This window comes from Mastomys coucha, unplaced genomic scaffold (genome assembly GCF_008632895.1).
Source record: "Mastomys coucha isolate ucsf_1 unplaced genomic scaffold, UCSF_Mcou_1 pScaffold5, whole genome shotgun sequence".
In the NCBI taxonomy this organism is placed as follows: domain Eukaryota; kingdom Metazoa; phylum Chordata; class Mammalia; order Rodentia; family Muridae; genus Mastomys; species Mastomys coucha.
The window spans coordinates 94,170,458-94,181,656 of NW_022196911.1; the positions used below are offsets into that span (position 1 = coordinate 94,170,458).

General features: G+C 46.0%; 1 protein-coding gene and 1 long non-coding RNA gene across 12 annotated transcripts in view; both read left to right on the forward strand.

Moving 5' to 3' along the window:
- The window catches only part of LOC116078934, a 7,697-nt gene extending 1,902 nt beyond the window's left edge, over nt 1-5,795 (forward strand). The window contains exon 2 of the long non-coding RNA XR_004113663.1: nt 5,580-5,795. This is a non-coding gene — a long non-coding RNA (uncharacterized LOC116078934). The remainder of the gene's footprint in view (nt 1-5,579) is intronic.
- A 1,476-nt stretch (nt 5,796-7,271) lies between these two features.
- Nucleotides 7,272-11,199, forward strand: part of Cdk12 (cyclin dependent kinase 12) — an 81,928-nt gene continuing 78,000 nt past the window's right edge. For all 11 annotated transcript variants that reach the window (XM_031354531.1, XM_031354528.1, XM_031354529.1 and 8 more), the window contains exon 1: nt 7,272-8,863. In XM_031354531.1, coding sequence (XP_031210391.1) covers nt 7,815-8,863 — 1,049 coding nt within the window. In that variant the 5' untranslated portion in view covers nt 7,272-7,814. The remainder of the gene's footprint in view (nt 8,864-11,199) is intronic.

Below are 11,199 nucleotides of genomic sequence, written 5' to 3' on the forward strand. Positions count from 1 at the left end.
CAGAAATCCACCTGCCTCTGCCTCTGCCTCCCAAGTGCTGGGATTAAAGGCGTGCGCCACCACTGCCCGGCTATCTAAAATTCTTAAAAAGAGGATACCAATATTTTAGGGTTTTGTTGTTGTTTGTCTTCTTGGTTTTGAGACAAGGCTCAAGTAGCTCTAGGACTGGATGCATGATCAGACTGGCCTTGATGTCACAAAGATCCACGGGCTTCCCCATCCTGCCTGAGGTTCAGCACCACCATGTCGACACTCAGGTACTGCTGCTTTGTACATGCCCTGGAAGTGAGTCTAACCCATTTAATTCGTTTTTATAAATTTTATAAGTATATATGGGGTTTTAAATTGAGAACATTTCTTCTTTCCAGTCAACACATCTGATTCTACTGTGTATTATCATTCATTTTATAACACACAGCTTAACTTGCTCTCTACAGTATGAATCACAAAATGTCTTCAATGTCTTGATACATCTTCACAAACACAATTTCTGTAAATCTGAGACGTTCAGTTCCAGGATAGCCATGGCTATACAGAGAAACCCTGTCTCAAAAAAACAAAAACAAAAACAAACAAACAAACAAAAAAAAACAACTGAGACGTTCTTGGCCTCTGGAAACAACCGGAATGAACCGCAGCAGTGATATCAGTGAGGGAAAGATCTTGGTCTTGATGTAGTTCATTTGTCTCTGCAGCTTGGTTTGTTTACTCTTGACCCGAAGGAGTATAAAGAATCTGGTCAGTTTCAGAGACTTCCTGAGGCTGTTTTGAGTCATTTACCTTCATGTTTAAGGAAATTCTCTGCAGGACAGGAGTATGTCCTGGTAGTAGTCCCCTCTTTCCACCCTGACCACCCCCAGGGTTTCTCCTTGTAGCCCTACCTGTCCTGAGGTTCAATGAAGCTAGCCTCTAACTCAGAGATCCTCTGCTATTTATGCTTAGCAAGACCCCTAAAGATGTGAGATACTCACCAGAGAAGACCATTACTTCTGCATTGTCATCATCAGAGAAGGTGACAGTGGGTTATGAAAAAGTGTTCTGTTGCTAAGCATTTTTTAAAGCTTCCTCTAGCACCTATTTATTATACCTTGATTTTTTTTTAATTTTTATAAACTTTTTCTAATATCTGGGGCCAACTGGGTAGCAAAGTAAATATTATTTTATTTATTTATTTATTTTGTTTTTTTCAAGACAGGGTTTCTCAGTGTAGCCCTGGCTATCCTGGGAACTCACTCTGCAGACCAGGCTGGCCTCGAACTCAGAAATCCACCTGCCTTTGTCTCCCAAGTGCTGGGATTAAAGGCATGCACCACCACCACCCAGCTCAAAGTAAATATTTTTTAGCATCTGTCTTTAATCTTTTAAAAAGGACCTAGCATGGCGCACGCCTTTAATCCCAGCACTTGGGAGGCAGAGGCAGGCAGATTTCTGAGTTCAAGGCCAGTCTGGTCTATGGAGTGAGTTCCAGGACAGCCAGGGCTACACAGAGAGACCCTGTCTCCAAAAAAAAAAAAAACCTAGCAGGTGGCTGACGAGATGGCTCAGTGGGTAAGAGCACTGACTGCTCTTCTGAAGGTCCTGAGTTTGGATCCCAGCAACCACATGGTGGCGCACAACCATCTGTAATGAGATCTGACGCCCTCTTCTGGTGTGTCTGAAGACAGCTACAGTGTATTAAGACTAAGCCATAGAAAGCATGGCCTGAGCAAGCAGGGCCCGCAGAGGTCCTGAGTCCAAATCCCAGCAGCCACACACATGATGGCTCACGGCCATCTGTACAGCTACAGTGTACTCCTACACATAAAATAAATAAATCTTAAAAGAAAAAAAGGACCTAGGAAACGTTGTGTAAAGTCTTCTTCAGTGTTGGGCAGAAGGGAAAATCCTTCCTGACCAGGCTGTTATCTGGTGATACCTCTCCCAGTCCAGGGGCAGGTTTTTCCACTTTTTTTTCAGAGTGGTGGGTTTTGAGTTTTCCAAATATATATATATATACATATATATATACATATATATATATATACATACATATATATATATACATATATATATACATATATATATACATATATATATATATATACATACATATATATATACATATATATATATATATATATCATTAGTTAATAAGGAAACATGAATCATGAAAGAGAGAGAGGTGTGGAATTTTCTCTTTTCCTTCAGGCTCAGACCAGGAGAACTTTACCCCTTCCCCAGAGCTGCTTAGAGCAGGCACAGAGCAGAGGGAGTGCTCACCTGGGAGAACTATTCGCCCTGCTTGTTTTTATGCACCTGGAAATACTGAAGCAAACCTTTCAAAGGAGTGAAGTGTTTACAAACAGAATTGCCCATAGTTTAACATTCTGGATCGTCGCAAGTCACAATGACAAGTAATAGACTGATGAAGAAAGACTGAGACAGAAGGACTAAAACAAACAATAATGAAACAAAGCAGGGGTGGCCACCACACACTGCACTCTTACACCTGAATAGACAGAGGGACCAGTGACGTCACCTAGATCCCAGACACTTGGGTCAGCAGCCCCATTCTGCCACTCCTATGTAACAAACAGAAAGCATTTTCACTAGACTTGCCCTTGGAGGTGACTGACTAGACTTTCTCATTTGCTTCCTTGTGGGGTGGAGGTTCCAGACCCTCTGAAGTGTTGAGCATTGCTTGATCAAAGTGAAGTCTGGGACCTGGCACATCTCATGTGATGCACCCCTAGGAGTTCTCTGGCCACCACATTCAGCCTTACTCCACAGGGCTCTAAGACTCTGTTGTGCCATGAAACGTTCACAAACCTCAAAAGACTACCACAGAGCATTAGAGTTTCTTTATTCAAGCTGGAGCTTGGGCTCCTTGCCAACCCTGACACAGCAGGAAGGTGGAGCCCTAAGCCTAGTTTCAGGCAAGCATTTACAGAGGCAAGAAGGGGGTATCTGGCCTGGTATACATCTGATTGGGGGGCCACTATGGCCTTTAACATAATGGCTGGTGCTGGGAGCCAAACCATAAACCTAACTCCTGTTTTCCTCTGATTGGTGGTTGTTAGGAAGTGAAGTGCCAGGAGCAGGCTTGTAACCTGGAGGTGCAGATTTGTTGGGGGGTAGCCTGGAAACTGGTGCTGGATGCAGCTTTTGTTAGGGGGTAGCCTGGAAACTGGTGCTAGGTGCCCGTCTATTAGTTAACTTGAGTTCAACCTTAGGTTAGGTTCTCTAAGATGGAGTCTGAACACAAAAGATTTCGTCTCTCAAGTCCCAGTGTCTAGACCTCTGGTGTCTGGGATTCCATTGGGACTTCCAGAAATGTTGTGGGGCATCACCAGAGCCCCAGAGCACCAGACAGCTCAAACATGGGTTTTAAACAAACAGAAAGTCTTTATTAGCTGGTCAGCAACTACATGGGATGTCAGGATCACAGGGTAGCTCTGAGCCTTTCTCAGGGTGAGCTTTTAAGCATAAGAACTATGTCCTGGGTTGACATACTTCAGTTAACAACAGTTAGCCAGAAGCAGAAGGTTAGGACATTTAGAGATTGACCCAAAACTATAAACTTTGATGAATTAAGTCTTTGTTTTTATTTTTGGCAGTTTGAATGGCATTTCCAACATGTGAACTGTGCTAAGGCCTTTGTTACATTAGCATATCAGATATCCAGGTATATGTTGGGAGAAGTTGTCAGAGTTGCTAGATAGAATTTGGAATGCTAATTTGAGTTTCACGTCGATCTTTTTTTTTTTTTTTTTTTTTTTTGGCAGGGTCTCCTATAGCCAATGATAAGCCCTGAACTCTGAATCTGCCTTCATCTCCTAAGTGCTGGGAAACAGGAATATGCAGCAAATTCAGCTTGAATATTTTGAGCATAATAGTACATCTTAGATATTTCATAACATAAATGATATACAAATCTAAGCCTGGTAGGCAGCACGCGCCCACAGTCTCAGTGTCTGGAAGGCAGAGGCAGGTGGATCTCTTTGAGTTTGAGGCCAGCTTGTTCAACCAGGTCTCCTGGTTTCCAGGGGCCTCTTGGCCCTTGGTCCTTCTCACTTCCTCTCTTACTTCCCTCCCCTCCTCTCATGGCCAGGTTCACTCTGGACTCTCCCTGATGTCTCTACCTCTGCCCATGCTTTCCCTTATATCTAAAGTAAAATCTCAACTGATTAGAGTCCAGAGAGAACATGACCAGCAGACTGAACTGGGCCATGTGAAGAGGAGAGGAGGGGAGAGGGATAAGCCAGAATCTAAGAGGCCAGGAGAATGGGAACCAAGAGTGGGCAGCCATGAGGCAAACAGATGAACTGTGTCACTAAAATGTCAGGGTTATTCAGTGAAGAACAGCTGGGGAAAGGGAGTGAGGCTCAGGAGCAGGAGAGGGTGAGGATGGTAGCTGGCTGCAAAGTGCTGAGGAGCCAGACAATGACACAGGTAGGGACTGAGGGAGACCCTTTCATACATTAAATAGTTAAATAGGCACCTGCTGAGTCATTTGTCCTGGGGTTTCAGACCTAACACTTTCTCCTGGAAACTTTCTACACAAATGAACAGGAACTTGTATACTAACTGTAGCTATAGGAAAATATACAGTTTACAAAGGTTATAAGTCTCTAAGTTTGAGGCCAGCTTGAATATGGGAGCTAGTCTTTTTTTTTTTTTTTTTTTTTTTTTTTTTTTTGTGAGGCAGCATTTCTCTGTATAGCCCTGGCTGTCCTGGAACTCACTCTGTAGACCAGGCTGGCCTCAGACTCATAAATCTGCCTGCCTCTGCCTCCCAAGTGCTGGGAGCTGGGATTAAAGGTGTGCGCCACCACCGCCTGGCTGGGAGCTAGTCTAAAAATAAAAAATGAGCTGGTTAAGGTGGCACAAACTAATACCAGCATTTGTGGGGCAGAGGCAAGCTAATCTCTGTAAGTTCTAGGCCAACCTAGTCTATATATTGAATTCCAGGCTAGCCAAGGTCACAAAGACAGACCAGTTCTCAAAACCAGAAACATTTAAAAGGCACACTAGGAAGAAAGATACATGCTTAAGCTTAACATCACTGGAATAGAAAACTATTCAAGGTATACAAGGTTGCCTGGCTTAGTGGTACACACCTGTTATTTTAGCATAAGGGAGATGGAAGCAAGGATCTGCAGCCTCACGGCCACAGACACTACCCACTAAGCTCCAGGCCTCCTTAGAGACAAGGAGATACTGTCTCAAAATCAAAACAAACTAAGGCCTGAGAGGTCTTCAACATCAGCACTCGGGAGGCAGAGGAAGTTCCTGTACCACTCCAGGGGCCCTAAGAAACTCTAAACCCAAGGCAGTAACAGTCCTGCTGACTCACACCTGCAATCCCAGTTACTTTTGGAGAGTAAAAGAGGGCTACCACGCTGGTCAGCTTTAGCTGAGGTGAGCTTCAGGTCAGACTGAGTTACAGAGAGGTGCTGACTCAAAAATGGCACGCTACCACCAAAAACCTACTTTCACTTGTGTGTGGAGGTAGTTATTGTAACCTTAATTAAACTTCCTGTCTGTATAATCTTTTTACACTTTTTTATGGTTTATTTATTTTTGTTGTATGTGCACAGGTGTTTCACCTAGATGCATTATCTGTGGGTGTTGGATCCCTGGAGCTGGAGTTGTGAGCTGCAACATGGATGATGGGAATTGAACACGGGTCCTCGGGAAGAGCAACCAACCAGTCCTTTTAACTGCTGAGCCATCTCCACAGCCCTGGAAGTCCCATCGCCCCAGGCCTGTTAAGTTCCTATCTGCATAATCTAAATAGCAACTTTCTGACCTGCCCTGTGGGGAATTTGTTAGGCCACTGGTTTGTTATCACAGAACTCTGGCGGCCTACCTACCCCGGGGGTCTGTCCTGCAGACTAAGCAATCCTGGAGCCACTGAGTTCAAAACTTTAACTCCAGTGCTTAGGCTGATGAACCTGAGGTCCAGGCTAGGCGGAGACCTTCTCTAAGAGAGTAGGCAAAGCCTGGCAGTGGTGGCTCACGACTTTAATCCCAGCACTTGGGAGGCAGAGGCAGTTGGATTTCTGAGTTTCAGGCCAGCCTGGTCTACAGAGTGAGTTCCAGGACAGCCAGAGCTACACAGAGAAACCCTGTCTTGGAAAAACCAAAACCAACCAACCAAACAAAAACTTCCGAGACAATTTGCAACTGGCACTTCCTGAAGGTAGTAGTGTACACATGCCCAGACCCGTTTTTTTTTTTTTTTTTCGAGTCTCATTGTCTTCACTGTTTGCAGAAACTGGACGTTTGTTAGGTTAAGACTTCCCAGCAATAGAGAAAAGGCTGAGGCCGAATAGCCACAGTTGGGGGTCCAGCCTGGGACACAGAGAACTTGCTGCAGCAGTTGGACATTTTACTAGCTTCTCTGAATCTGGGCCTCTTCGCCTGTGCATCCGCAGTGGAGGATAGTTGTCCCGTGGGGGTGCGGGCAGAAAAAATGAATGCAAAATGCCTAAACTTTTTTTTTTTTTTTCGAGATAGGGTTTCTCTGTATATCCCTGGCTATCCTGGAGGTCACTCTGTAGACCAGGCTGGCCTCGAACTCAGAAATCCACCTGCCTCTGCCTCCCAAGTGCTGGGATTAAAAGCGTGCGCTACCACTGCCCGGAGTGCCTAAATTTAGTCAATGCCACAGCAGCAAGCTTTGTTTCAACATTCAGACTGGAAGCAGGGCGGTGGTGGTGCACACCTTTAATCCCAGCAGCAGTCGGGAGGCAGAGGCAGGCGGATCGCTGAGTTCGAGGCCAGCCTGGTCTACACGTCCAGGACAGCCAGGGCTGCGCAGAGAAACCCTGACTCAGAACCCCAAACCAACCAACTAAAAACCTCAATATTCAGACGCGCTGTAAGAACGCTCACCTGTCCCTCGTTTTTTAAAAATTTTATTAATCAAAAGGCTTCTTACAAGCTGTGCTAAAGACCCCCGTCACCACCGGAACCAGGGACTATTTCCTCGAAGAGTTACCAGCTAGGTTTAAATTTTAAAGGTAACCTCCGCGACTTCCGCTGCTCTAAAGCTCCCCTAAGGTGGGGGAGGGAGGAAAGAGTTGGAAGTTTATCGCGAGAGTCTAACGGGCTGCGTTTGCGGCTCGGCTCCCGTTCTCGCGTTTTCTGGTGAAGTAATGGGTCGAGGTGGGAGGGGGTGGAGAAGAGAGAGAAGGAAGGGCTAAGTATCGCGGGAGCCTGGCGCGGAGTCTCGCGATACTTCCGGAGCCCGCCCCTCCCCCTCTCCCCCCCACAAGTGCCGTTTCGGTTTAATCTAGTGTGTGACTGAGTCTGTGTGAGGGAGCGAAATGTGTGTGTGAGGGGTCGGTGGTTGAGGCGGAGGCTAGAAACGGGGCTCGCTCGGGCGCGAGGGACAAAGCGGGGGGGCGCGCTGAGGCAGCCGAGGCCGCGCAGGCCGCCCCGAGCCGGGCTCCAGAGCCGCGGCCGGCCCCACAGGCTCGGGCGGGCGGCTTCCTACTTCCTCGGCCGCCCGGGCTCGCGGGCCCGAAGCCTGGCTCGGCGGAGTGGGCGTCCGTGAGGGGCAGCCTCGAGCCGCTCCCCGCGTGTGGCGAGCCGGCGCCGAGCAGGCTCTCTCGGCTCCTCGCCTCTCTCCTTCACCCCCACCTCATGTAGGAGGGCGCCGAGGCGGCGAGCGGGAGGAGGAGCCTGGCCTGCGGCGGCCCCGTCCCTCCCCACCCCCTTGTCGGGGCTCTCCGGTGGGCGTGGAGTCGGGGCTTGGGGGGGAGGGTGGGGATTTTCGGAGCGCCGGGGAACTTTTTTCCCCCCTTCTTCAGGCCCGGGGAAAGGGAATGCCCAATTCGGAGAGACATGGGAGCAAGAAGGACGGGAGCGGAGGGGCTTCTGGAACTTCGCAGCCTCCGTCGGGGGGTGGCGGCGGCTCCAACAGCAGGGAGCGTCACCGCCTGGGGTCGAAGCACAAGCGGCACAAGTCCAAGCACTCGAAAGACTCGGACTTGGTGACGACCCCCGAGGCGGCATCCCTGGGGACCATCATCAAACCCTTGGTGGAGTACGATGACATCAGCTCCGATTCCGACACCTTCTCCGACGACACGGCCTTCAAGTCGGACCGGAGGGAGAACGAGGAACGTCGCGGGGCGGATCGGAGCGACCGCCTGCACCGGCACCGTCACCACCAGCACCGGCGGTCCCGAGACGCGCTGAGGACGAAGCAGACGGACCGAGAGAAAAATCAGGAAGTCTCCAAATCCGGGGCGACGAAGGACCGGATGTCAGGGGGTTCCAGACGTTCCGCGGACGGGAGCGACGATTACGGGAAGGCAGCCGTGGCCAGAGGCAGCGGCAAGGAGTCCAGGTCGTCCAAAATGCACAAGGAGAAGACCCGGAAAGAACGCGAGTTAAAGTCCGGGCACAAGGACCGGAGTAAAAGTCATCGGAAAAGGGAAACACCCAAAAGTTACAAAACCGTGGACAGCCCGAAGCGGAGATCCCGGAGCCCCCATCGGAAGTGGTCTGACAGTTCCAAGCAAGATGACAGCCCTTCTGGAGCTTCCTACGGCCAAGATTACGACCTCAGCCCCCCACGGTCTCACACTTCTAGCAATTATGACTCCTACAAGAAAAGCCCCGGGAGCACCTCCCGAAGGCAGTCCATCAGCCCGCCTTACAAAGAGCCTTCTGCTTACCAGTCCAGCACTCGGTCCCCCAGTCCCTACAGCCGACGACAGAGGTCTGGGAGTCCCTACAGCCGGCGACGGTCCTCCAGCTACGAAAGGAGCGGCTCTTACAGCGGGAGGTCGCCCAGCCCCTATGGCCGCAGGCGATCCAGCAGCCCCTTCTTGAGCAAGAGGTCTCTGAGTCGGAGTCCGATCCCCAGGTGAGCGGTTGTCTGTTCGTCCCGAGGTAGGGTGGGCTGGGCCGAATTGACGATTAGTCCTTACTGTTTTGTTAAAGCTTGCCGTGCTCTTCTTTGACTAGTCATTTAGGTAAGTCTGCCTTTCCCCTCACCCAGTTGAGAAGTAAACATTCCAAGTGCCTCCAACTACTCAAGCAAGGTAGGTAGCTACTTTTCAATAATGGAGAACTTTCAGCTGTGAGAACTTGCTTCTCCCTAGGGAGTGCATATTCTCCAGAACTCGTTTAACTATTTGTTGCTTTGTCTTAAAATTTTGTAAGTCATATTGGTACCAGCTCTTAAACTTTATTGGAGCTCACAAGAGAACTAAGAAATTACAAATTTTCATTTCTACTGTTTGCATAAGTTATCCTAACCAATTTTGTCTACCATGTTCCCAAGTCTGTAGTTATCACTGTTTTAACTTACTTTTGAAAAATCCTGTCTTGTAACTGTTAAGTGAAAATTGAGCTAATGAGAGTACTTTTTTTTTCTTTTCTTTTCTCTTTCTCTCTCTTTTTTTTATTTTTTTTGGCTTTTCCTGACAGGATTTCTCTCTGTAGCCCCGACTTGTCCTGGAACTCACTCTGTAGACCAGGCTGTCCTCAAACTCAGAAATCCACCAGCCTCTGCCTCCCAAGTGCTGGGATTAAAGGCATGTGCCACCACTGCCTGGCTAGAGTACTTTATCATAAAGTATCATAAACTCTACCATAGAGTTTAGCAAAAAGTGGTTGAGTTTTGTTTACAGCACCACTGTTGACCACTTAGTATTGAAACACTAGTAGATTTCAAATTTTCCCTTGAAATATGTGCTAATAATGCCTTCAGCTTTCTATTTTTGTGAGAAATATGTGTTAACTTCAAATTATCTTTGAAAATATTGTGTTCTTGTCTTATGTACAGACCCACAAAAACAGAACAGGAGCTGTATATTATCTGAGTAGAATCTTAGTATTTCTTTGGGAACTTTGGCAAATGATTTAATACTAGAGTTTCTTCATTTGAAAAGTAGGTTGTTGTGAAGATTAGTAAATAATGAAGCATGGTAAATAATGTGCCTTATACTCAGTACATTTTTATAAGTGAATACCACTGGCTGAGAAATTAGCTCATGAATATGTTTTATAAGTCAGTGTACATATCACTACAGTGCTTACTAGTGTTTTCTCATTCTTAGTGTTTCTCATTTCTTAGTGTTTTCTCATTCTAGTATTAAAAAATTAATAGATGGGAGTTTATAAATATGCATGTATCCCACACCTAAATTCTGAAATTTGTGACATTTTGTTTAACTCCATTAGTTCATCTTTTGTTTAGATTCATCTCAAAGTTGAAGCAATCAGTAGTATACTTTTGTAAATATTCAGCATGTATACCATTTCTTAGAGTTCAGTATTTTTTGGAAACTTAAGACTTATGCATAGTGGAATGCATAAGTCATAAATATACCATTTATAATGTTGCATAGTTTTAAAGGGAATCTAAAAAGTATTCTCAGAATTTTATTTGTTTTTTTTAGACAGGGTTTCATACTGTAGCCTAGGATAACCTGAAATTTACTATTTGGTCTGTGCTGGCTTCAAACTGGCCTGAAATTTCTAGTAATCTTGCCTTAACCTCATAACTATTGGGATTACAGACATGAGCTATTTATATTAAGCAGAATGTTTGTTTTCTTAAGAGTATGAACATTAAGGCTATTTGAAAAAATTTTACTGTTGAGTATAGAAATATAAAAGGCTAAAAGAGGATGTTAAATGAGACTTTCTGTTTTGAAAGATTTCTTTTAGATTTTTAGGGAAAATAGCAGATATTAACATTTCTTAAGTGAGTTGAGAAAGTTGTGTTCCTTAATTGAAATTAATGTAGTAATGGCAGGTAGACCCCTAGGAGGAAATGGAGACAATATGGTAGTGGGGATGCAAATATAAACTTAAAATATTACTGGATACATGCACATTTTTTTTTGTTAGCTTGTAGAGAGCATTATTTGTTTCTGTGCATACTTTTTATTTATTGGAACTCTCAACAGTAAGTAACAAAAATTTGAGTGTAGAATCTGAGCATAAGCCCAGTGTAAGAAAAACTGTGGCAAGTGGATTTTGATGTTTGAGGTCAGCCTGGGCTACATGAAACCCTCAAAAAGACCAAAACAATTAGGTGGAAAGATGGCTAAATGCCTGAGTTTGATCCTCAGAGCTCATATAAGATGGAAGGAGAGAACTGACTTCACAGAGTTATCTTCTAACCTCTACAGATCTTACATGCACAAAATAATAATAAAAAGTGATGAGCTATCATTTCTATTTTTTTTT